At 38.5% G+C, this 27,584-nt stretch overlaps 1 protein-coding gene and 1 long non-coding RNA gene across 5 annotated transcripts in view; one reads left to right on the forward strand and one right to left on the reverse strand.

The window, feature by feature from the left end:
- Positions 1-27,584, forward strand: part of STRN3 (striatin 3) — a 106,404-nt gene that overhangs the window by 16,730 nt on the left and 62,090 nt on the right. For all 4 annotated transcript variants that reach the window (XM_021099885.2, XM_021099888.2, XM_021099887.2 and 1 more), the window contains exon 2: positions 27,065-27,168. In XM_021099885.2, the coding sequence (XP_020955544.1) occupies positions 27,065-27,168 (104 nt within the window). The remainder of the gene's footprint in view (positions 1-27,064; positions 27,169-27,584) is intronic.
- On the reverse strand, positions 5,184-9,782 carry LOC146401682 (uncharacterized). Its single transcript, XR_014810721.1, has 2 exons — positions 8,072-9,782; positions 5,184-6,756 (listed from the first exon to the last, which is right to left on the reverse strand). It is a non-coding gene; the product is annotated as an uncharacterized LOC146401682 (long non-coding RNA).

Here is a 27,584-nt window from a genome sequence, read left to right on the forward strand (position 1 = left end):
GGACTATAGGTAAATAGGTAGTGCCACTTTTGTGTTGGGCTGTACTGTGCTTGTGGGGCTTTGAGCACCTTGACTAAATGCTTGAATTACCCATTATTGGGACAATTAGAAATATTCCCAGATATTTCTAGTCACCCTCTAGGGGGAGTAAGTACTGCTTAGCTTTTTTGAGAAGTATTATTATAGTCCCAAGTCCTAGGGCACTGGGGGTGGGGCTCATCCATGGCATGTTTAAGTTCCTGGGCTAGGGATTGAACGCTTGCCACAGCAGCGACCTGTGAGTTGCTGCAGTGACAGTGCTGGATTCTTAATCTGCTGTGCCACAAGGGAGCTCCCTTATGGTACTTTTTGTTGAATTGATGATGGACCTACTGATTTAACTTTTCTTCTGTTTACTGATTTTCTCTTGTTGGTCTTTTTTCTGGAATATTTTCTTCAACTGTATTTTTCAGTCCTGTTTTCTTGAATTTGTAAAGGCATTTTCTTTTGAAGTTTTAAAAAGAATGGGATTCTTTTTTTATTAAATGAGTTCGTTAGCTTAGTAGAACTTTTGTTGTGGAAGTTTTCTTTCCCTGAATTATTGATTTTCTCTGAATTTCTTTTTTCTTTTACTTCCCTTCTGTTTATTTATTTTTTTATTTTTTTAATTTTTTTTTGCCACTTCACAGCACATGGAGTTCCTGGGCCAGGGATCATATCTGAGCTGCTGTTTCAGCAACATTGGGTCCCCAACCTGCTGTACCAGGCCAGGGATCAAACCTGCGTTCCAGTGTTCCTAAGATGTTGCTGGTTCTGTTGCGCCACAGCAGGAACTCCTTCTTGCCTTCTTTTTTACCTCATGCTATCCTCAAATATTGGTGACCAATGGCTATCTGTTCATATTTAAGAGTGAAGTGCTAGATAGTAGCTGTGACCATTTTTGCCCCTTAAAAGTCATTTTCATTTCCATTTTTTTTCAAAATGGCCTTCCCTAATACAGGTTTTTAGAAGTTTTTTTTTTTTGCTGTTTCTTGGGCCGCTCCTGCGGCATATGGAGGTTCTCAGGCTAGGGGTCTAATCGGAGCTGTAGCCACCGGCCTACGCCAGAGCCACAGCAACGCGGGATCCGAGCCGCATCTGCAATCTACACCACAGCTCACGGCAACGCCGGATCCTTAACCCACTGAGCAAGGGCAGGGACCGAGCCCACAACCTCATGGTTCTTCGTTGGATTCGTTAACCACTGCGCCACGACGGGAACTCCGGTTTTTAGAAGTTATTAACAGAAGTTTTAATCATTAGCCTTTCCATAGGTTTGTTTCTTAAATTTTAATTGTTTATAGTTGGTTTTCTGAGTTAATATTCACTGAATTCTTTAGATAATTTTCTTTGTAGACTTCTGTTGGTCTCAGATGTCCATCATTGTCATTTTTTGAAGTTTTATTTATATAGAAATAGTTTACAGTTCTTGTGATGCATTTTGTTTAGAGTCTTCTTACAGGGTAATATTCTTTCTGTGCTTAACTTTTCTTCGGGTGGGCTTCCTGTCACCTCTTTCCAGAATTCTCTTTCTTAAATTTTATTTCTTCTTTTATTGTATGGTCACCTTCCTAGATTCTTTTTTTTCTTAATTAGTATTACTTTTATTATTCCTTATAGAAAATGCACATTTAAATAAAAGTCCTTAAAAGAATAACCTTATTTACATTTAGGTTCAAAGTATCATACTATTCTAAATGTCTGCCATGTACACTGCATTACCAGTCATCTGCTGCTTACTCTGGTATTGAAATAACACTGCATGATGGCCTTCAACAAAATGCTCTGACAGTTACTACCACATTTATCTCCTTTCACAAAGAAATCAAAAGCAGGGAGTACAAACAAAATAAGCAATTTAAATTTTAAGAAATGTACATTTCATAGTAAATGAATTACCAAAAATGAAGTTCCTATTAATATAAATTTGTCGCTCTTGTACTCTGTATATACACTGAGTACAGAATTATTGGATTGCAGACTTAAAATAAGGAAGTCAAGACTTCAGAATGACCAAAAAAAAAAAAAAAAAAAAAAAAAAAACACCCACCCAACTCTATATCTCTATCTAAACAAGTATATTTACTTAAGAAAGATTTCCGTTTTTAAACATCTATGTATATATTTCCACTTAATACTAATAGTCAAGCCCACAGTTATATTTATTTAAATACGAATTAAATAAACTGCCCCAAATGCTGATTTCATATCACAGAACGTAAGTATTTTAAATCACAACTTCAGAATGGTATATTGTATACATTGGTTCCTTAAACAATATTGACAAGCATATTTTTTAAGAACATATTTTCATCTGTAGGTCATATAAAGCTTTATTAAATGGTAAACGCTTTTAACAGTGCAGAAATAGAATTTTCAAAAACAAATTCATTCAGAAGATCTAATATCTTTTCAAAACCTAGTGAAGGAATATGATAACATCTACTGAACTGGCAATCCAGAATTGCACTGCCGTTACATAACAGCTGGATACACTGTCCCTCATATACCTGATGCTGGGCAGTGCCTGTTTCTTCCATTCAGATATACATTTAATTCTACATACGTGTATGTAATACCCACCATGTCTACCTCCTGTGGAAGGCTATTTACTGGCAGCCTATTTTTCTCCTCGTTGTGGTATAGGGTTCCATCTTGGGAAATTTTGGACGTAATTTCTTCTCTTTAACTTTTATTGGAGTACACTTGCATTTACAATGTGTTAGTTTCAGGTGAATCAGATATATATGCATTCTTTTTCAGATTCTTTTCCCACATAGGTTATTACAGAATGTTGAGCAGAGTTCCAAGTGCTATACAGTAGGTCCTTGTTGGTTATCTCTTTTATATAGTGTGTATGTGTTAATTCCAAACTCTCAATTTATCCCTCCTCCCTCCCCTCATGTTTCCCCTTCAGTAACCATAATTTTCTTTTTGAGATTTGTGAGTCTTTGTTTTGTAAATAAGTTCATTTGTTCCTTTTCCTTTGAAGATTCCACATGTAAGTGATATCATATACTTGTCTTTCTCTGTCTGACTTACTTCACTTAGTGTGATAATCTCTAGGTCCATCCATGTTGCTGCAAATGGCATCATTTTGTTCTTTTCTATGGCTGGTATTCCATTGTACATGTGTATCACATCTTCTCTACCCTTTCCTTGATTGCTTCCATGTCTTAGCTATTATAATGGCCTTATTTTCTTTAAATATTCTGTCCTTCCTCTCTGTTTCTTCTCCGTTATGTCTATGTTGGTATGCTTAATGGCATCTCGCAGGTTTCCAAGTCTGATTTTTTTTTTTTCTTACTTGGCCACCCCACGGCATATGGAAGCTCCTGGGCCAGGGATTGAACCTGAGCCACTGCAGTGACAGCGCAGGATCCCCAACCTGCTATCCCACAAGAGAACTCCCTCTTCTAAAAATTTTTAAAATTTTAGTTTTCTTTAACAAGTTTTTTTCTTGAGAAAGCTGTAAAATTATTTCTCTCAAGCATTAAACATTTTTGTTCATAATAAGACGGACAGTTATTTTATGAAACTATTTTATTTATTTTTTTTATCTTTTGAGGGCCGCACCTGGGGCATATGGGAGTCCCAAGGCTAGGGGTCAAATCAGAGCTGCAGCTGCTGGCCTACGCCACAGCCACAGTAACATGGGATCTGAGCTACATCTGCAGCCCACTGCAGCCCATGTCAGCGTCAGATTATTAACCCACTGAGAAGGGCCAGGGATCGAACCCACATCCTCTTGGATACTAGTTGGGTTCATTACCACTGAGCCACAACAGGAACTCCAAAATGTATATTTTTATTAATGTGAGAAGAGAAAGAGGTAAATGAATACTTGGAATGTTAAGATCGATAGCCACATTCTTTTTTTTTTTCCTTTTTAATGGCCACACCTGTGGCATAAGTTCCCAGGCTAACAGTCGAATCAGAGCTACAGCTGCCATCCTATGCCGCACCATTAGCAACTTTGGATCTGAGCCGCGTATGCAACCTACACCACAGCTCATGGCAATGCCAGATCCTTAACCCACTCAGGGATCAAACCCGAGTCCTCACAGATCCTACTCAGGCTTGTTAACCACAGGGCCACGACAGGAACTCCAATCAAAGATTTTTTTTTGGTCTGTTTTTACATTTTGACATTATAGTTTCACCCTAAGTCTAGATTTTTTTTTCCACTTAGCATTATATTTTCTATTTGTGTTCCTTTTTTCATTTATAAACAGTCCTCCATGCTTTTGAGATTCCTTAACGCTTAAGAGAGAGAACCGAACAACATGTGGATCTGATTTGACCCACGTATTGGGTGGGTCAGAAAATAGAACCTGTAAAATTATGGTTTTAGTTTGTTTTTTTCTTTTATTTCTTTGAAGTATAGTTGATTTACAAGGTTGTATTTCAGGTGTATAGCACAGCAATTTAGTTTACATATATATAATGTAAATACATACATATACATACACACATGCACTTTTTCAGATTTTTTTCCATTATAGGTTATTGTAAGATAAATGAGGTATTGAATATAGTTTCCTGTGCTATACAGTGGGTCCTTGTTGTTTTTCTATTATGTATATTGTGTATCTGTTAATCCTGAACTCCTAGTTTATCTTCCTCTCCCCTCCCCTTCGGTAACAGTAAGTTTTCTGTATCTGTCAGTCTGTTTCTATTTTGTAAATAAATTCATTTGTATTGTTTTTCTTAGATACCACATATAAGTGGTAGCATATAATACTTGTCTTTCTCTGGGTCCATTCATGTTGTTGTAAAAAGCATATCTAATGCTTTTTATTACTGAGTAATATTCCATTGTGTGTATATATACATTTTATTTACTATAGTTTGTAAAGCTAAAATAAATGAAAACTTTATCAGAATAAATCTGTCTCGCAGTGTGTTTAAGCTAAAAGTGAAAACTTGGATGAAATTAAGTCACGATTAAGAAGAATCATCAGAAGACTTTCTCAATGTGAACTAAGTGTTGAAAATGGTTTGTCAGTAATTGTACATATTTTTTGGCACATAACATGAAAATAGGTCTATAACTGTAATTATTTTGCTAAAAGACTATATGCAAGCATGGACCCACTTTACAGATGTCCAGAGCAAAAGCCCCTTCTTTGTACCTGTTTTTTAATTACAAATATACTAATTGGTTCTTTTTTTTTTTTTTTTTTTTCCTTAAAGGAGTTCCCTGGGGTTCAGTAGGTTAAAGATCTAGCATTGTCACTGCAATGGCCTGGATCTCTGCTGTGGCTTGGATTCAACCCCTGGCCCTGGCAACTGCCAAATGCCACAGGGGAGGCTGGAAAAAAATAGGGCCTGGGCTTCCCCTCTACACTACACTCTACCTGGAGTTCCCATGTTGGAGAGTAGCTTAGGGATCTAGAGAGATAGGAGAAAGCAATAATGGTCAGTCAAGAAAGATGAAGGCAAGGGGTAAAGGCTGAAGGAGAATCAGAGACAAAATACCAGTTTTTAAAAGGGGCAGTGGTGGACAAAACTAAAATCCACCCCCAAATTAGAACCTGCCTGGAAAAAAATGAAAGTTCTCCAGTCTCACAGAGACATTATTTGGTGTGGCCAATTCTGTAGCAGCAGCACTAAGGCCTCAGCCCAGTTCTGGAGACTGTACATATGTATACACACACAATGAATATATGTTTTTTGATATACACACCACATCTTCTTAAACCAGTTGTCTGTTGATGGTCACTTGGGTTGTTTACATGTCTTGGGCTATTGTAAATAATGCTGTTATGAACACTGGGGTGTGTGTAATCTTTTCAAGTTAAGTAGGTTTTTTGTTTTTTTTTCCAGCTATATCCCCAGGGGTGGGATTGCTGGATCATATAGAAACTGTATTTAGTTGTTCAAAGAAATATTTGTACTTGTCTCCATAATAGCTGCATCAGTTTACATTCTCAGCAACAGTGTAGTTGGGTTCCCTTTTTCCGTATCCTCTCCAGCCATTTATTATTCATAGACTTTTTGATGGCATTCTAACTTTTGTGAGGTGGTACCTCAGGTAGCTTTGATTTGCATTTCTCTAATAGTTAGCAATATTGAGCATCTTTTCATGTGCCTGTTGGCCATCCGTATGTCTTCTTGGAGAAATGTGTAGATTTTCTGTCCATGTTTTGATTGGGTTGTCTTTGTTTCTGTTTTTTTATACTGAACTGTATGAGCCGTTTGCATATTTTAGACATTAATCCCGTGTCAGTTTCATCATTTGCAGTATTTTCTCCTTTCTGTCTTTTTATGTTGTTCGTGGTTTCCTTTGTTGTGCAAAAGCTTGTAAGTTTGATTAGGTCCCATTTGTTTACTTTTGTTTTTATTTCATTTACCTTGGGAGACTAACCATAGAAAACATTGGTATAATTTATGTTAGAATGTTTCGCTTATGTTCTTTTCTAGTTTTATGGTGTCATGTCTTATATTTAAGTCTTTAAGTCATTTTGAGTTTATTTTTAAATATGGTGTGAGGAAGTGTTCTAAGTGGTTGTCCAGCTTTCCCAACACCATTTGCTGAAGAGACTTTGTAAAAATATGTTAATGAGACACTTGGGAAAATGAATATGGGCTGACTATTTCATAATACTAAAGAATTATTGGAGTTCTTGTCTTGGTGCAGTCAAGAGTTATTGTCTTGGTGCAGTGGAAACGAATCTGACTAGGAACCATGAGGTTGCAGGTTTGATCCCTGGCCTCGATCAGTAGGTTATGGATCTGGCATTGCTGTGAACTGTGGTGTAGGTCGCAGACTTGGCTCAGATCCTGTTTTGCTGTGGCTGTGGTGTAGGCTGAGGGCTGCAGCTCGGATTCGACCCCTGGCCTGGGAACCTCCATATGCTCCAAGTGCAGCCCTAAAAAGCACACACACACACACACACACACACACACACACACAAAAGTTAATTTTATTGTGTTAATGGTGTTTTGCTGTGTAAATTAGGTATTCTTATTTGTTAGTAAAGTATACTGGAGTATTTTTGGGTGAAAGAAAATATCTGGAAATTGCTTTAAAATATACCATAGGGAGGAAGAAGGAAAGGTGGAAAGATGGTGAGGTGAAATTTGGAAGGCTAAGTATTGGATACAAGGGACGTGTGTGTGTGTGTGTGTGTGTGTGTGTAAAGCCTGTAACATGAAATGTACCATATTTCTAAATGTATGGTTCATTGTGTTTTTTTATGTGTATATATATATTTTTTTAATTACTCAATGAATTTATTATATTTGTAGTTGTACAGTGATCATCACAGTCCAATTTTATAGGATTTCCATCCCACAACCCCAGCGCGTCCCCCCACCCCAGTGGTGTTAAGTATATTTACATTGGTGTTGAACCAGTCTCTAGAACAGTTTAATCTTTTAAAACTGAAACTCCATGACACCGATTTACCCTCCCCCAAGCTCCTGGCAACCACTGTTCTAGTTTCTGTTTCTACAAATTTGACTACCTCTAGAAACCTCATATAGGTGGAATCATACATTATCTGTCTTTTTGTGACCAGCTTATTTCATTTAGTATAATGTCCTCAAGGTTTATCCAAGTAGCATGTCTCAGAATTTCCTTCCTTTTTAAGGATGAACAATATTCCATTGTGCGCATATACCACAGTTTGTTTATCCATTCATTTGTGGATGCTTGGGTTGCTTCCACTTTTGATTCTTGTGAATGTGGGTGTACAAATACCTCTTTGAGATCCTGCTTTCAGTTCTTTTGGATGCATATGTAGAAGTGAAATTGCTGGATCATAGTAATTCTGTATTTAATTTTTAAGGAACTAATGTACTGTTTTCACACCTGCACCATTTTACATTCCCATTAACAGTGCACAAAAAATTCAGTTTGGCATTATTGTCAACGTTGTTATTTTCTGTTCTTTTGATAGTCACCATCCTAATGGATGTGAGGTGTGGGGGTTTTTTTGTTTTTGTTTTTTTCTTTTTTGGGCCACACCTGCAGGATGTGGAAGTTCCCGGGCCAGGGGTCAGATCAGAGCTGCAGCTGCAGGTCTGTGCCACAGCCACAGCCCACAGGATCTGAACCACGTCTGTGACCTATGATGCAGCTTGCAGCAACACCAGATCCTAAACGTACTGAATGAGGGCAGAGATGGAACCCACATCATCATGGACACTGTGTTGGGTTCTGCTGAACCACAACAGGAACTCTTCATTGTGGTTTTGATTTACATTTCCTTAATGATTAGTGGCGTTGAGCATCTTTTCGTGTGTTTACTGACCATTTTATATCATGTAGAATTATCTATTCAGATTCTTTACTCTTTTTTTTTTTTTGGTTGTGCTCCTCGCATATGGAACTTCCTGGGCCAGGAATCGAAACTGTACCATAGCAGCAACTTGAGCTGCTGTGATGGCAGTGCTGGATCCTTAACCTGCTGCACCACGAAGAAACTCTTCTCGTTTTTAAATTGGATTATTGGAGTTCCCATCATGGCTCAGCAGTTGAGGAACCTGACTAGTATCCAGGAGGATGAGGGTTTGATCCCTGGCGTTGCTCAGTGGGTTAAGGATCTGGTATTGCCATGAGCTGTGGTGTAGGTTGCAAACATGGCTCAGATCCCGAGTTGCAGTGGTTGTGGTGTGGGCTGGCAGGTACAGCTCTGATTCGACCTCTAGCCTGAGAACCTAGATATGCCATGGTGCAGCCCTTTAGACAACCCTAGTGATTGATTGATTGATTGTGGAGCTTTTCCTTGTACTATTACCTCCACCTTTTGTTGAATAATATCCAAAATGGGTTTTTATAAAAATGTTTAGCATCTATATATATTACATTATATGTATTGATGTATTTAAATGCAGCTCTTTAGTGGTAATTTTTTTTCAAAATTTTCATTGAGGTACTGTTGATTTACAGTGTTATGATAATTTCTGCTATACAGCAAAGTAATACATAAACACACTTTTAAAATACTCTTTTCCATTATGGTTTATAATAGGACTTTGAATTTATTTCTCTGTGCTGTGCAGTAGGATCTTGTTGATTATCCCTTCCATGTATTATATCTTATATCTGCTAACCCCAGCCTCACACTCCATCCTTCCCCCAAACCCCTCCCATTTGGCAACCACAAGTTTTCTATGTCTATGAGTCTGTTTCTGTGTCATAGATAGGTTAATTTGTGTCATATTTTAGTTTCCACGAATAAGTAATTGCATATTTGTCTTTTTGACTTCACTTAGTATGATTATCTCTAGTTGCATCCATATTGCTGCAAGTGGCAATGTCTTTTTTATGGCTGAGTAGTATTCCATTGTATATATGTACCACATTTTCTTTATCCATTCCTCTGTCACTGGACATTTAGGTTGCTTCCATGTCTTGGCTGTTGTGAATAGTGCTACAGTGAACGTAGAGATGCATGTAACTTCTCTTTGTCTATGCCTGCAGCATGCGGAAGTTACTGGGCCAAGTATAAAACTCAAGCCACATCAGTGATAACATCAGATCCTTAACTACCTTACTAACAGGGAACTCCCTGCATGTATCCTTTTGAATTTATAGTTTTGTCTGGATATATGTACAGGAGTGGGTTTTCTGGATGAAGTAGTAACTCTGTCCTTACTCTTCTGAAGAATCTTCAAACTGTTTCCCATAGTGACTCTACCGACTTTTAGTGGTATTTTCTAGTAAGCCCTTTTACAGTATGGCTTCTGCTAACCTTTCAGCTGTATCTCCCTTGTATCTCTTCTCTCCCTTCCTCTCCACCCGCCCCCCCCAAAGACATATATATCCCAGTCATAGTTTGTTTCTCTAAACTGGTAAAATTAGTGTATCCTCTTTCCCTTCCAGGTCTTCCCACATGAAGTTCCATCTATATGGAATATTTCCTCTCCTGTTTGAACTGTCTTCTGCTCCTTTTCAGTTTTAAAGTTTAGCTGTCATTTGCTCTGGGAAATCATCTTTGAGCCTGCAAGTATAAACTCCTATGTGGTTAATTTCCTTTATCACAATATTTATTAAGATGCATTGCACATGCCTAGTCTATTTACTGTTGGCCGTCTGTGTCCTCAGGTTTTGTAGCCGTGGCTTCAGCCAACTGTGCATGGAAAATAATTCAGAAAAGAAATTTCCAGGTAGTTCCCAAAAGCAAAACTTGAATTTGCATGTGCTGACAACTGTTTATATAGCATTTACATTTTATTTACAGCTACTTACATAGTGTTAGGTATTATAACTAATCTGAGGTAATTTAAAAGTATAAAGGATATATGTACATTATATGCAAACGCTGTTATTTTATTTTATTTTTTTGCTTTTTAGGGCCTCACCCGTGGCATATGGAGGTTCCCAGGCTAGGGGTCTCATTGGAGCTACAGCTACCAGCCTGTGCCACAGCCACAGCAACGCTAGTCCCAAGACACGTCTGCAGCCTACACCACAGCTCGCAGCAACGTCAGATTCTTAACCCACTGAGTGAGACCGGGGATGGAACCGGCAACCTCATGGTTCCAGTCGGAACCCGCTGTGTCATGATGGGAACTCCAATACTGTTATTTTATATAAGGGACCTGGAACCAGTCCCCAAGGGGTACTGAAGAGATGACTCTACTGTCTCTTAGTCAGCTATAAGCTCTAAGAAGCTGTAAGCTTGTATTTGTTTAGTGCATCATTGTATTCCCCAGAGCCATAGGAGGCACTCAGTAAATAACTGCTGCAGTGAACACTGGTACCAGTTTTACTTCAACAAATTTCTAATATGTGTAGGACACCCTGGTTAATAATACAAACTTGAGTACAAGTTCAGGCAGCTTAAATTCTAATGGAGAGGAGTGAGGTTTCTTCTTACTTTGTCCTACTCCAGATTACCTCCCACATCTTTTTTTTTTTTTTTTTTTTGCCACATGTGTCATGTGCAAATTCTTGGGCCAGGAATTTAACCCATGCCACATCAGTGCCCTGGGCTACTGCATTGACAACACTATGCTTAATCTACCTAGCTTAATCCTTAACCTGCTGTGCACAAGAGAACTCCCAATCACCTTTTAATAGAACTATAGACTGGTAAAAGATAAATTTGGGTGGGGGGGGTGGAACCCTGTGCCCTGTGGAGTTCCCAGGCCAGGGCAGTTGTGACCTGTGCCACAACTGCAGCAACCCTAGTTCCTTAACCCACTGTGTTGGCTAGGGATCCAACCTGCGTACTAGCACTCCAGAGACGCCACCAATCTTGGTGTGCCACAGCAGGAACTTTGATAAAATTTTTAATATGCCATAGTTTAATAAGAGTTTGAGGAAATATCTGAAATTGAGCAGCAACAAACCAGAAGTCATAGGAGTGCTCTTTGGGTAGGAGCCAAGAGAAAGACTTAGAAAAGTAAAAGCAAAGCAAGGAAGTTATTTCGTTGGTTATAGCTTAGGTGGTTGCTTTATTTGCGAAAGCCCAGTTGGCTGTGACTATATTGTTTGTTGTCCTTAGATTTTGGTTTATTAACCTTTAGGCATTATAGGCCTAGGTCTTGCTTTGGTTATGTAGGCTACTAAGGCATTAACGCCAAGTCAACTCAGTTTTTTTTTTGGTCTTTTTAGGGCTGCACTCTCGGCATATGGAAGTTTCAGACTAGGGGTCGAATTGGACCTGTAGCTGCTGGCCTGTACCACGGCTCGTGGCAATGCTGGATCCTTACTTAACCCACTGAGCTAGGCCAGAGATCCAGCTGAGTCCTCAAGGATACTAGTCGGGTTCACTACCGCTAAACTACAACGGGAACTCCAAAGCCAACTCATTCTAATGTCTTCCTTGTTAAATTTAACATGGCTAAATGATGTGATCATATCTGATCAGAGGTTGATGAGAACAGAGCCTAGGAATATTACTAACTTGACCCTGAAGTAGCTAAATACACTATGGTTAGTCTCATCTTTCTCCTATCATTCAGGGGTAGTAAGCTTGCTGATATTTATCTTAATCCCAATTCCTTTTTTTTTCTAGTACACTCACAGATGCAACCTTCTGTGCAATTTCAGTTTTAGGGAAACAGTTGTGGTAACATTTTCTGGCACTCTTTTTTTTTTTTTTTTTTTTTGTCTTTTTATTTTTAGGGCCACACCCTTGGCATATGGAGGTTCCCAGGCTAGGGGTCTAATCAGAGCTATAGCTGCCCGCCTGTACCACAGAGCCACATCTGCATCCTACACCACAACTCATGGCAACGCCGGATCCTGGTTTGATCCCTGAGCAGGGCCAGGGATCAAACCAGCAACCTCAGGGATCAAACCCTCAACTGCACTACAATGGGAACTCCTCTGGTACTCTTTTATACCTACAGAAGCCACATCTGCCACCTTTTAAAAAAATCAAATCTCTTTAAAAAGAAAAAATCTCTACTATCAAGAGTTGAAGTACCCCTGAAGACTGTTAACTGTACTCTAATGCTCTTGGGGTTCTCTTGTGGTGCAGTGGGTTAAAGATCTGGAGTTGTCAGTGTAGCAGCTCAGATCACTGTTGTGTTGTATGTTCAGTTCCTGCTCTGGGAACTTCCACATGCCAAGAATGCAGCCAAAAAAACACCAAAACCCCGAAGAGTAAACAGTTACTGGAGTTCCCTGATGGCCTAGTGGTTGAGGATTTGATGTTGTCTCTGCTGTTGTTCAGGTTTGATTCCTGGCCCTGGAATGCCAAGGGTGTGGCCAAAAAAAAAAAAGTAAACAGTTACTTGAAAAGTACCTAGTCGGTGTGGTTGTGGTAAGGGCTGAGAAAATTGGTGTCTAGTGTGCATAGCTTGGCCCAGAGAAAACACAGCATTTTGGCCTGATGTTGGTGGACTAGAGCCTTCTGTTTTATAAAGCTCCACAGTAGAGGTTCCTTAGGTTCCAAGAAATGCATATTAACTGCACAGGCAAATTTAAAATCCTCTGCAACTTACTAGCTACGGGTCTTAGGTAAGCCATGAAATCGCTAATATTCGCATTCCCTGAATTTTTTTAAAAAAGTACTCTCATGCTTTGGTTTGCTTTGCTTTACATTATTTCTGTTTAGGTCATTGGGAAACGGTGTGTGTGTGTATACACATGTGTGTGAATTAAGTACCAGAGTCTCTCTTGAGTTTATAGCCTCTTGTCCTGTCCTAAGTCCACATTTCTGAATTGGAGTAACACAGATGATTTTATAGTCTCAGGGCTTTATTTCTCTTTATCAGTGTAGCTTACCATTATTGTCATTAAATCTGTAATTGTACTGTGACTGCGTTTCCTTTATTGGTTTTCTGGATTCTAAAGAGTAAATTTTATTCTAACCCAGTTTTGCTGTTTGGTCGTTCTTCATTTATATACTTTAATTTTGTTGTGCTGTGGCTCAGCAATTTCTACTTTGTATTGTATTATATATTTGTTGAGGAAATATATTTGGTAAAATTAAGAGTAAATAATGACTAAAAATGTTCTTAGCAAAAATATGCATGACTTGGAGTTCCCGTTGTGGTGCAGTGGTTAATGAATCCGACTAGGAACCATGAGGTCATGGGTTCGATCCCTGGCCTTGCTCAGTGGGTTAAGGATCCAGCATTGCCGTGAGCTGTGGTGTAGGTTGCAGACGCGGCTTGGATCCCACGTTGCTGTGGCTCTGGCGTAGGCCTGTGGCTACAGCTCTGATTAGACCCCTAGCCTGGGAACCTCCATATGCTGCAGGAGCAGCCCAAGAAATGGCAAAAAGAAAAAAAAAAAATGCATAAGTTGGTTAGGTACAGAAATCGGAATAAAGAAATAAGCATAGAAAAGTTAATGTCTAGAGCAACTTTGTGGATTTGGGAAACGCTGTACAGAGTAAAGTAAATGTGTGTGTTTGTGTGTGTGTGTGTGTGTTGAAAGTCAGCATTAGTGAGTTCCCGTTGTGGCTCAGCAGATTATGAACCCGGCTAGTATCCATGAGGATGCGGTTTTGATCTCTAGCCTCACTCGATGGGTTAAAAACATTGATGTGACCTGCGGTATAGGTCACAGATGCGGCTTGGATCCCATGCTGCTGTGGCTGTTGGTGTAGGCCGGCAGTTGCAGCTCTGATTCTGACCCTGGTCTGGGAACTTCCGTATGCTGCAAGCCCTAAAAAGCAAAAAAAAGAAGCAGCATTAATTTTTTTACCCCCTTTCATTTGAGAGGTTTTTTGTTTTAACAAATTCAAGATAATTTAGCACAGTTCGCTACTGAAAGAAAATTATCGATGCCTTAAAGAGCAGGGCTATATATTTCAGTTACATTAAAGAATGGGGAGTTCCCGTCGTGGTGTAGTGGTTAACGAATCCGACTAGGAACCATGAGGTTGTGGGTTCAGTCCCTGCCCTTGCTCAGTGGGTTAACGATCCGGCGTTGCCGTGAGCTGTGGTGTAGGTTGCAGACGCGGCTTGGATCCCGCGTTGCTGTGGCTCTGGCGTAGGCCAGTGGCTACAGCTCCGATTCGACCCCTAGCCTGGGAACCTCCATATGCCGCAGGAGCGGCCCAAGAAATGGCAAAAAGACAAAAAAAAAAAAAAAAAAAGAATGATACCTTTTCTGAGTATTTCCCAGATTTAGGGAAACATTAATTTGTTCCACACAGATTTAGCTGGCATGATACAGTGTGGAAAATGTAATTTGTAAGATGCTATGGTAGAACTGTAGGGAGATATGTAACAATGTATCTGTGTTTTCAAGGAATTTATTTTCTCTATAATCTGGAAAGTAAAAAGAAAAATAGGAATAGCAATATTAGGTAAAAACTTTATTGCCTATTATGTTAAGTACTCAACTTAATAAAAGTTTTGTTTAGCTACTACTGCAATATTCAAATTCCTGATAAGTTTGTGGGTTCTTGAAAGGGTTTCAGCCAAATGCACACTGTTTCTAAGCAAAATTTGAAGCTGTCTCTATAAGGAAGACTAACCTGTCTGTGTCCTCTATTCTCAGTAGTTTATTTTATTTATTTATTTATTTATTTATTTGCCTTTTTTTAGGGCTGCAGCTGTGATGTATGGAAGTTCCCAGGCCAGGGGTCCAGTCAAGCTACATCTGTCAGCCTACACCACAGCTGCAGCAACCTCAGATCCAAACTGCGTCTGTGACCTACACCACAGCTCATGGCCATGCCAGCTTCTTAACCCACTGAGCAAGGCCAGGGATCGAACCCACAACCTCATCGTTCCTAGTTGGATTGTTTGCACTGCGCCACGATGGGAACTCCTACTCTCAGTAGTTTATTAGTTTTCACTTCTGACACCAGATGTTTGGGCTTGCTACACAATAAGTATAGTAAGTTCTCTGACACCAGCTGAATATCCTACAGTTCTTGATACTGTCTACCTGGAGATAGCATCAGATCTCACAGGTTAAGGTCTCAGTTCCACAAGATACCCTTCCTTCTCATGCCCTTTTAGATGCTAATCTGGTAGTCACCTGTACTTTGGAGAATCAGATTCTCACTACCCTCTTCTCAAATTTGGTTAATTTGCTAGAGCAACTCAGTTTATTACAAAGGTTATTAAAAGATATGGATAATGGCCAGATGAAGTGATACATAGGGTGAGATCTGGAAGTGTCCTGAGCATAGGAGATTCTGTTCCTAAGGAGTTTGGGGTGTGGCACCCTCCTGGCATCTGGATGTGTTCTTGGCCTCCAGCCAGAAAGCTCCCTGAGCATGATCCCTTTTGATTTTTATCAAGGCTTCATTATGTAGACATAATTGATTAAATCATTGGCCATTGGTGGTTGAACTGTCTCTGTCCTCTCTCCTCTCCCCAGATTTTGGGGAGTGGAACTGAAAGTTTTCTTCCCTCTAATCTTAGTTGGTTCCCCTGGCAACTAGCCCTTCTCTGTAGGGGCTTTCCAAAATTCCTGTCATTAACATACTCAGGTTTGACTGAAAGGGGCTGTTACAGATTACAAAAGACACCTTTATTGCTCTTATCACTTAGGAAATTCCAGGGGTGTGTTTTTCCCTATAATTGTAGTATTGTGAAAGTATTTTGCTATTTTATGGTAGTCCAGTAATCTTTCATTCAAGTCAGCATTTTGTTACTAGCTTCCCCATAGACTCATACTAGTCAGTGGGGAAAAAAAAGAAAGAAAGATGTAATAAAAGCCAAAAGTCACTTATATATAAACTTTTCCCACTTAATTTTTAAAAAATTTATACCTAGCCATATTCTTTGCTTTTAAACTCAATAAATTTTATTACATTTATAGTTGTACAATGATCATCATAACCCAGTTTTACAGCATTTCCATTCCAAATGCCCAGCCCAGCCCTCACCCCTCAAACCTGTCTTTGGTAACCATAAGTTTTTCAAAGTCTGAGTCAGTACCTGTTCTGCGAAGAAGTTTGTTGCATCCTATTTTGTTTAGATATTACATGTAAGTGATACCATATGACATTTGTATTTCACTAACTTCATTTAGCATGATAATTTCTGGGTCCATCCATGTTGCTGCAAATGCCTTTATTTTGTTCTGTTTTGTGGTTGAGTAATATTCCATTGTGTAAATGTGCCACATCTTCTTTATCCACTCCTCTGTCAGTGGACATTTAGGTTACTTCCATGTCTTGGCTATTATTTATAGTGCTGCAGTGAATGTTAGGATGCTTTTTTTTTGGGGGGGGGTCTTTTTGCCTTTTTTTCCTAGGGCCGCTCCCCCAACATATGGAGGTTCCCAGGCTAGGGGTCTAATCGGGACTGTAGCCGCCAGCCTACTCCAGAGCCATAGCAACACAGGATCCGATAGCTCGCAGCAATGCCGGATCGTTAACCCACTGAGCAAGGCCAGGGATTGAACCTGCAACTTCATGGTTCTTGGCCGGATTTGTTAACCACTGAGCCACCATGGGAGCTGCCACATGTATCTTTTTGAGTCATGGTTTTCTCAGGATAGATGCCCAGGCATGGGATTGCTGGATCAAATGGTAAATCTATTTTTAGTTTTTTGAGGAATCTCCATACCATTTTCCATAGTAGTGGCACCAATGTACATTCCCACCAACAGTGTAAGAGGGTTCCCTTTTCCCCACACCCTCTCCAGCATTTATTGTTTGTAGACTTTTTGATGATGGCCATCCCAGCTGGTGCAAGGTGGTACCTCATTGTAGTTTTGATTTGCATTTCTCTAATAATTAGTGATGTGAAACATCTTTTCGTGTAGTTTTTGGCCATCTGTATGTCTTCTTTGGAGAATAGTCTGCTTAGGTCTTCTGCCCATTTTTTGATGGGGTTGTTTGGGTTTTTTGGTATTGAGCTGCAAGAGGTGTGTGTTTATATATTTTGGAGATTAATCCCTTGTCAGTCACTTCATTTGCAAATATTTTCCTTTTTTTTTTTTTTTGTCTTTTTGCCATTTCTTGGGCCGCTCCTGCGGCATATGGAGGTTCCCAGGCTAGGGGTCGAATCGGAGCTGTAGCTGCCAGCCTATGCCAGAGCCACAACAACGCAGGATCCGAGCCGCATCTGCAGCCTACACCACAGCTCACGGTAATGCCAGATCGTTAACCCACTGAGTGAGGCCAGGGATTGAACCCGCAACCTTATGGTTCTTAGTCGGATTCGTTAACCACTGCGCCACGACAGGAACTCCCTCATTTACAAATATTTTCTTCCATTCTGTGCCTTGTATTTTTGTTTTGTTTAGCATTTCCTTTGCTGTGGAAAAACTTTTAAGTTTAATTAGGTCCCATTTGTTTATTTTTGTTTTTATTGTCATTACTCTAGGAGGTGGATCTGAGAAGATATTGTTGTGGTTTAGGTCAGAGAGTGTTCAGCCTATGTTTTCCTATAAGAGTTTTACAGTATACAATCCCATATTTAGGTCCTTTTTTTTTTTTTTTGCTATTTCTTTGGGCTGCTCCCGAGGCATATGGAGGTTCCCAGGCTAGGGGTCAAATCAGAGCTGTAGCCACTGGCCTACGCCAGAGCCACAGCAACGCGGGATCTGAGCCACGTCTGCAACCTACACCACAGCTCACGGCAACGCCGGATCCTTAACCCACTGAGGAAGGGCAGGGACCAAACCCGAAACCTCATGGTTCCTAGTTGGATTCGTTAACCACTGAGCCACGACGAGAACTCCATATTTAGGTCTTTAAAATTCATTTTGAGTTTATTTTTGTGTATGGTGTTAGGAAGTGTTCTAATTTCATTCTTGTACATGTAGTTCTCCAGTTCTCCCAGTACCACTTATTGAAGAGACTGTCTTTTCTCCATTGTATGTTCTTGCCTCCTTTTTCATAGATTTGTAGATCATAGGTGTGTGGGTTTAATTCTGGGCTGTCTGTTCCGTTCCACCCATCTATATCTCTGTTTTTGTGCAACTACCACACTGTTTTTTTCATGACTGTAGCTTTGTAGTATAGAAAGGAATTCCTGTCATGGTGCAGCGGAAATGAATCCAGCCAGGAACCAAGAGATTTCAGGTTCGATCCCTGGCCTTGCTCAGTGGGTTGAGGACCAGCACTGCCATGAGTTGTGGTGTAGGTCGCAGACGCAGCTCGGATCTGGTGATGCTGATGGCTATGGTATAGGCTGCAGCTGCAACTCTGATTAGACCCCTGACCTGGGAACCTCCGTATGCTGTGGGTGTGGCCCTAAAAAGCAAGCAAATAAATAAGTAAATAAATAAATATATTGGAATTACAGTAATTGTGAAATAATACTTTAGGTTGATAATTGAATCAGTGTTGATTGTTTTACACTGGTGACCTCTAGTGGTCTTGCAGTTTAAACAAATTGTTCTGTCATCATGTAATTTTCGTAGATTCTCGTGTCATAATCACATACTGATTGTTGAATAACTCAGGTGATAAAATATGACCCCGTGAGTACCTTTACCTGTATTGAGAGGAAGAAAAGTTAACTTAAAAATTAATGGTAAGGTTTTTTTGTTTGTCTTTTTAATATTTTTTTGTTAATTTTAAGGCCACCCCCACAGTATATGAAAGTTCCCAGACTAGTTGTCTAATTGGGCCTGCAGCTGAAGCCTACGCCACAGCCACAGCCACAGCACCACCAGATCCAAGCTGCATCTGTGACCTTCACCATAGCTTGCAGGAATGCCAAATCCGCTACCCACTGAGTGAGGCCAGGGATTGAACCTACATCCTCACGGAGAATATGTTGGGTATTTAACCCACTGAGCCACAGTGGGAACTCCTTATTTCCATTTTTATTTAGTTAAAAATAGTTTAAAATTTCTCCTGATGCTTCATTGACTTATTTAACAGTGTGTTGTTTAATCTTCATGTATCTTGAGATTTTTCCAACTATCTTTTATTAATTTGGAGTTTAATTCTACAGTGGTCCAAGAGCAAATGAAATATATAAAATTGCAAAAAACAGAAAAAGAGGTGATGACAAAGAACCAAGTGCAACAGACAGCAGTTACAGACATTGTGCATATTAATTCAGCTATATCAGTAATTACTTTTATTATTATTATTATTAATATTATTATTATTGCAAGTGGAAGTTCCCAGGCAAGGGGTTGAATTACAGCTGCAGCTGCCAGCCATAGCCACAGCAACACCAGATCCAAGCCACATCTGTGACCTACACCAGAGCTCAGGGAAATGATAAATCTTTAACCCACTGAGCAGGGCCAGGGATTGAACATGCATTCTCATGGATTCCAGTCAGATTTGTTACCACTGAGCCATAATGGGAACTCCTCAGTAGTCACTATAAATGTGAATGTAAAGCTAACTGAAGAATGTTAGAGTGGAGAGCACTTTTGTGTGATTGCTTTTTTTTTTTTTTTTTTTTTTAACTTTTGTTAAAGTTTGTTTTATGGTCTAGAATATGGCCTGTCTTGGTGAGTGTTCCCTGTGACCTTGAGAAGAATGTATTTTCTATAGATGTCACTTTTTGTATTTCTATATGTTGGATCTGTCAGTTACTGATGTTTAAGTCTCCTTCTATAATGGTGGCTCAGTCTGTTTCTCCTTGCAGCTCTGTCAGTTTTTACCTCATATATTTTGATACACATGTATGTACGTTATGTGCATACATGTTAAGGATTATTATATTTTCTTGGCAAATTGACTTCTTCATCATTATGCATTGTTTCTCTTTATCCCTAATAATTTTCCTTAGTCTGAACTATGCTTAGCTGAAATTAATATACCTGCTCCACCTTTCTTTTGATTAGTGTTAGCATTCTTTACCTTCCCCATGTATTTCCTTTTACTGTATGTTTGAAGTGGGCTTTTGTAGATATAATTGTGTTTTTTTTTTTAAACCACTCGAGTGACATTGTCATTCTTTTAATTTGCTTTAACCTCACATGTAAAGTGATTATTGATATCATAGGGTAAACATCTACCATATTTGTAACTGTTTTCTATTTGTTGGACTAATCCATTCATCTGTTGGTGGATACTTGGGTTGCTTCTAGGTTTTAGCTGTTAGGATAGTGCTGCCATTAACATGAGTGTGCAGATACATCAGGCTTTCAGTTCTTTGGAATATATACCCCGGAGTGGAATTTCTGGCTTGTATGGTAAATCTACTTTTGATTTTTTTGAGTAACTGACATACTGTTCCACAGTTGGCTAAACCATTTTACTTTCACATCAACAATATGTAAGGGTTCTAAATTCTTCAAATCCTCACCAACACTTGTTTTCTGTTTTTTTGGTTTTTTTTTTTTTTTTTTTTTTTTTTGTCTTTCTGCTATTTCTTGGGCCGCTCCCGCGGCATATGGAGGTTCCCAGGCTAGGGGTCAGATTGGAGCGGTAGCCTCCGGCAACCGCATCTGGGATCCGAGCCGCATCTGCAACCTACACTCAGGGCAACGCTGGATCGTTAACCCACTGAGCAAGGGCAGGGACCGAACCCGCAACCTCATGGTTCCTAGTCGGATTCGTTAACCACTGCACCACGACGGGAACTCCTTTTTTTTTTTTTTTTTTGTATGGTTCTTTTTTTTTAATAGAATTCTAGTGAGGGTGCTATCTCATTGTTTTTTCTCATTTCCCAGTGATTAGTGATGTTGAATGTCTCTTTATCTGCTTATTTGCCATTTATTTATTTTCTTCAGAGAAATAGTCTATTCAGGTCCCCCTCCCTTCTTTTTTTTTGTCTTTTTAGGCCCACACCTGTGGCATATGGAGGTTCCATGCTAGGGGTCAAAGCGCAGTTGTAGCCACTTGCCTACACTACAGCCACAGCAACATGAGATCCAAGCTGAGTCTTCCACCTACACCACAGCTTATGGCAGCGCTGGATCCGTTATCCATTGAGTGAAACTAGGGTTCAAACCTGAATCCTCATAGATTCTAGTCAGATTTGTTTCCTCTGAGCCATGACAGGAACTCCTGCCCATTTTTGAATTGGGGCTTTTTTGTTGTTGAGTTTCAGGAGTTTGTGTATAATCCAGATATTAATTTTATCAAATATATGACTTGTAAATATTTTCTCACATTCCATAGGCTGCTTTTCCACAGTGTAGATAGTGTCTCTTTATGTCCAAAAGTCTTTAATTATCATCATGTCCATTTTTTCTATTTTTCCTTATGTTGCCTGTGTGTTTGGTGACATATCCAAGAAATCATTGCCAAATCCAATGTTAAGAAGCTTTTATCCTATGTTTTCTTCTGATTTATAGATTTAGCTATCTTTGATCCCATTTGAGTTATTTTTTGTAAATGGTTATTTTTTAATTTAATTTTTATTTTTTTGCTTTTGGGACCCTCTCTAGGGGTCATATCAGAGCTGTAGCTGCTGGCCTATACCACAGCCACAGCAACACTGGATCCCCAACCCACTGAATGAGGCCAAGGATCAAACCCACAACCTCCTGGATACTAGTCGGATTCGTTTCCACTGCATTATAACGGGAAATACTTGATGGATTTTTGGATGTTGAACCATCCTTACATTCCAGAAATAAATCTCACTTGGTCATGATTTGTAATCGTGGCAATACCCTGCTGAATTTGACTAGTATACTGGTATTTTGTTGAGAGTTTTTGCGTCAGTGTTTATAAAAGATATATATATATATATATATAATATATAATATATATATTTTTTTCTTTTTACGGCTGCACCTGCAGCATATTGGAAATTTCCAGTCTGAGGGTCGAATTGAAACTGTAGCTGTCAGCCTACTCCACAGCCACAGCAGTTTTGATCTCTGGCACCAGGACTTCTCATGCTTCGGTGTGGCCAAAAAAAGAAGAGGGTATTTTTAATTGCTATAAATTTGTGACTTTTTCAAGTTTTCTTTCTTTTACTGATTTCTAACTTCATTTATTGTAGTCACAGAATTTTTTTTCAATGATACTTAAGTTTTAAAATTGATTAGACTTAATTTGTGGCCTGACGACATATGGCCTATCTTTGAGAATGTCCTGTGTGTATTGAGAAGAAGTATATATTGTTGTTACTGGGTAGAGTGTTCAAATATGTCTGATATCTAGGTGGTTTATCCAGTTGTTCAAATATATCCTTATCTTCTGTCTGGTAATTCTCTCTGTTGTATTGAAGTCTCCTGCTATTATTATGGAACCGTTTCTCTCTCTTTAGTTTTGTCGACTTTTGCTTAATATTTTTTGATGATCTCATTAGGAATGTAAATATTTATAATTGTTATATTTTCTTCTGGTATTGAGCCTTTTATTAGTATGTAATGACCTTTGTCTCTTACAACCTTTTATCATTTAAAGTCTAATTTGTCTAATAGTAGTATAGAAGGTTTGCAAACTTTGACAGTAAATGTATGGGGCTTTGCATGTTGCTTATTCTAATTTTGTTTATTGTTTTTTTAAAATCATTTTCACTCTGGGGCTTAACAGTCCCTATTTTATCTTAAGTAGAAGTTTTTTTAGTTGTAGTGGATTTATCCATCCTTTTCTTTGTTAGTTTTATCTTACTCAAGAATTCTTTCCTTAATCTGAAATTACAGAGAGATGTATCCTAAAAACATTGTAGGTTTACTTCATTTTATTGCACTTTGCAGATACTGCATTTTAAGTTTGTGGCAACCCTTTGTCAAGCAAGACTTTTGACACCATTTACTAATAGCAATGGCTCTCTTTGTGTTTCTGTGTTACTTTTTGGTAATTCTTACAGTATTTCAAGTGTTTTCATTATTATTATATTTGTTGCCAGTGCTAAGTGATGACTGATCTTTGATGTTACTGCTGTGACTTGCTGAATGCTCAGATGTTAGTTAGTACTTTTTTAGCAATAAAGTGTTTTTTTGTTTTTTGTTTTTGTCTTTTCTAGGGCCACTCCCATGGCATATGGAGGTTCCCAAGCTAGGGGTCTAATCGGAGCTGTAGCTGCCGACCTACACCACAACCACAGCAATGCGGGATCCGAGCCGCGTCTGCGACCTACACCATGGCTCACGGCAGCACCGGATCCTTAACCCACTGAGCAAGGCCAGGGATGGAACCTGCAACCTCATGGCTCCTAGTCGGATGCGTTAACCACTGCGCCATGACGGGAACTGCAGCAATAAAGTGTTTTTAAATTAAGGTACATATGTTATCCGGCAGGGCATAATGCTCTTGTACACTTAACAGAATATAATATAGTGTAAACATATCTTTTATGTGCAGCGGGAAATTAAAAATTTTGTGTGACTTGTTTTATTGTGGTGATCTGGAATTGAATCCACAGTATCCCCAAGGTATGCCTTTATTGTTCTATCTTCATATTTAGAGCTGTATATGTATTTAGTAACTCCTAGAGCTACTGTGTATTATGGATCAGGAAGAAGTTCATCTTTATTTTAGCCCCGTATCTTTACCCTAAGTAGTATTTTTTGAAGTGACCATTCTTTCCTCAGTGTTCTGAACGTCTCCCTTTCACAGGTCATGTGACCTTTTATGCATTGGTTTGTTTCTGGCTTTCTGTTTCTTTGATCTATTTGTCTGTTATTGCATCAGTCACTGTCTTAATGTTTATAGCTTAATAATAAGTGTTAATGTTTGGCAAGAGCAAGTTCTACCATTGCATCCTTTGCAGTTGTCTTGCCTGTTCTTGGCAATTTGAATTTCTTTGTAAATTCTAGAATCAGCTTGTCAAGTTCAACACACACACAGATTGGAAATTTTATTGAAATTACATTAACCGTTTTGGTCATTTTGCATGAAATTTGATATTTACCAGTGATGAGTGTGCTAGTCCATTTAGGTTATCTTCTATGTGTCAGTTAAAGTTTTCGGTTTGCTGTGCAGAGAAAGTTAAAGTTTTCGGTTTGCTGTGCTTATACAACTTTGTTGGTTTATTACTAGGTACTTGTCAGAAAGTCCATTGTCAATGATCCTTTACTAAATGCCAAATTGGTTATTTAATTGGTCTTTGTTATCACTATCAGACATAAACCTTTTTAGTCAAAACTTCTGTCTTGATAGTTGGTTATCAGTAAGTCATGACTTACCTGTTAGCTGCTTTTTACCACCCCCGCTTCAGGTATTTTGTATTAGACCATGTTCTTTTAAAGGCTTCGTTTTAATGAATTCCCATTATTTCCTTGACCTGTGTCTTTGTTTATCATCTTCCTTTATCTCCTGTTCAGAAGCTGCTTTGGGATACTTTCTATTTTATGTGGTTTATGCTTCTTTGTTTAATTTATTGAAGTGTCTAAGTATGGATGATTTTTAGTACCAAAATGCCAAAGAAAAGTGAAAATGAGTTCTTAAAACAGTGTAAGATTCCAATAGGAAGCATTAGGTCATTGTAGTTTTTTGGTTTTTTTTGTTTTTTTTTTTGTTTTTTTAACTCCTTAGTGGTCAATATGATTTACATTTAACTCACAATGCCTTTCTCAACCAGAAAAATCACAAATTACTACTGCTTAAGAAGCAGAGTAAAATGAGCTACTTTCATCTTTTTCCACTGCTAATTATAAAATATTTATGATATCTGGAAATTGTCACATGGATGTTCTATAGTATGTGACTTGTATTTTTTTTTAACGTCCAATGCAGAAGAAAAAAACTGCAGTCAGGAGTTTCTTGAGGCTGTATGATGAAATTGGCATATTTAAAAACCTTTGCTCCATAGCTTAAAAGTCATGAGTGCTACTTTTCTCTTTATTAGGTTCTGAATCTTTACTATTGCTCCTAGATATTTTTGTTTTGAAACTTGTTGAAAAGTATTATGTAGCTGGGTTGTGAATGGCTTCATTTTATATATATTTTTTAAGGAGAGTAGAAAACTTGTTTTGATTACAGTGGGCATTTATTAATGTGTATTTTTAATTAATTTGATTTAGCTGGTCTTCTGGCTACTGTACTTCTATTATAGAAATGAACACAACTTAATGTGTCAGATTATCCATTTGCATTCATTTGGACTGATTCCATGTTCACTGAAATTATTTATTTATTTATTTATTTATTTATTTATTTATTTATTTTTTGGTCTTTTTGCCATTTTCTTGGGCTGCTCCCGCAGCATATGGAGGTTCCCAGGCTAGGGGTTGAATCAGAGCTGTAGCCACCAGCCTACGCCAGAGCCACAGCAACGCGGGATCCGAGCCGCGTCTGCAACCTACACCACAGCTCACGGCAATGCCGGATCGTTAACCCACTGAGCAAGGGCAAGGATCAAACCTGCAACCTCATGGTTCCTAGTTGGGTTTGTAAACCACTGCGCCACGATGGGAACTCCTGAAAATTTTTTTTTAATTAAAAAAATTAATCCTAATTTAGCTTAGTAACTTACTTTCTTTAATGAACAAGTACGCTTTTTGGTCATCTTGGCAACAGCATAACATTTAGTTACAATGTAAACATGTGCATATTGTTAAATATCCTCAAACAGATGCTGGTCTCTTTAAACATTATACTTCAATGTGGGATGGATAAAGGAGGTTGACATGCTATGAAGGGCCAAAAAGATGGAAGAATTGCCTTTTTAAAGAAATAAGGCAATTAAAAGGAAAAATAATTCACAGTTGAAAAATGACAGTAGAAAGTAATAAGGTCATTGGGCATAAAGTGACTTAACTTATATTGTTTGGAAGTTCCTGTTGTGCTCAGTGGGTTAAGAACCCGACTGGTATCCATGCGGATGTGGGTTCAATCCCTGGCCTTGCTTAGTGGGTTAAGGATCTGGTGTTGCTGCAAGCTGTGGTCTCATATGCTGCTCTGATCTACCGTTACTGTGGCTGTGGTGTAAGCCAGCAGCTGTATCTCCAATTCAGCCCCTATCCTTGTAACTTCCATATGCTGTGGGTGTAGCCCTGAAAAAAAGGAAAAAAAACAACTTACATTGTTTGCAGTACTCTGGATAATTGTTTAATGAAGCCAGCTAGTATGAATGAGGACGTGGGTTCCATCCCTGGCCTCGCTCAGTAAGTTAAGGATCTGGCATTGCCGGGAGCTGTGGTATAGGTCACAGATGTGGCTCAGATCCCACATTGCTGTGGCTGTGGTGTAGGCTGGCAGCTACAGTGTCGATTCGACCCCTAGCCTGGGAACCTCCATATGCCGCTGGTGCAGCCCTAAAAAAACAAAAAAAAAAAACAAAAAAAAACAGTTGAAAGAATTTGGAGTAGGGTGGAAGAATGGAAAAGATTATTAAAATGTTAAATATTTCATGAAAGAAATGTTTTTGTGGTAATATTACTGTTTTTTTAAACAACTAATACCTAATTTGAAGGAAAGCATCTACTTGTGAATATAATATTTTTTAGTTCTTTCTGACTTACTTGTTAGGAATTATGTGTAATTTTTACATGTAAAATTTCCCTTAAAAAAAGAAGTCATTCTTCATTTGGAGTTCCGTGGCACAGTGGGTTAAGGATCTGGTGATGTCACTGCAGCATCTTGGGTCTCTGCTGTGGCAAGGGCTCAAGCTCTGGCTAAGGAACTTCCACAGATTATTAAGATTAGAGACCATAAGGATTATAAGCAAATAGCTAATTTATAAAGTGATTGTATTATTTAACAAGAAAGTTTGGGCAACTACTTCTGTGAATTTTAAATCTTAATGTCGTGAATAAAGTTCAGGATTTTACATTTATTTTCCTTTTTTAAAAATTTCCTTTTTAGTTATTTTTAAATGAAAATAATTGGATCTTTTATATTTTTAGGCTCGAATAGCATTTTTGCAAGGAGAAAGAAAAGGTCAAGAAAACTTGAAGAAGGATTTAGTGAGAAGAATAAAGATGTTAGAATATGCATTAAAACAAGAAAGGTATGCATGTCTCATTTTTTATATGAATAAGAAAAGTAGAACAGTATTATTCTCTTATGCATTATATTTTCTTATACATTATTCTTCAGTGTATTTGAAAGCATTTTGAAAGATAGAAAAGTTTGCCCAAAGTGCAAGATGATATTTAGATTTGATTCTTATATGGGAAAAGAAAAAGAGATTAAAATTGAAGTAATATCTTTATTATAGAGTCTGAGTTTGGGTTTTTTTTTTTTAACAGATTAGAAAAAAATTTGTTTTTTACTTGAGTATATGATTTGGGTAATTTATCTTTTTTCTTTTACAATATGTTTTTTCCCTCCAACTTCCTTTGCTAGTAAAGTTTAAAAAACAGACATTCATGTTATACTTTGTCATTTGAGAAATATATACCAGTAGTTACTTAACTGTGTAGA

Source organism: Sus scrofa, chromosome 7 (assembly GCF_054392235.1).
Source record: "Sus scrofa isolate SSC_HxYL_T2T_F1_AM1 chromosome 7, Sscrofa_HxYL_maternal_Yorkshire_Landrace_v2.0, whole genome shotgun sequence".
Classification (NCBI taxonomy): Eukaryota; Metazoa; Chordata; class Mammalia; order Artiodactyla; family Suidae; genus Sus; species Sus scrofa.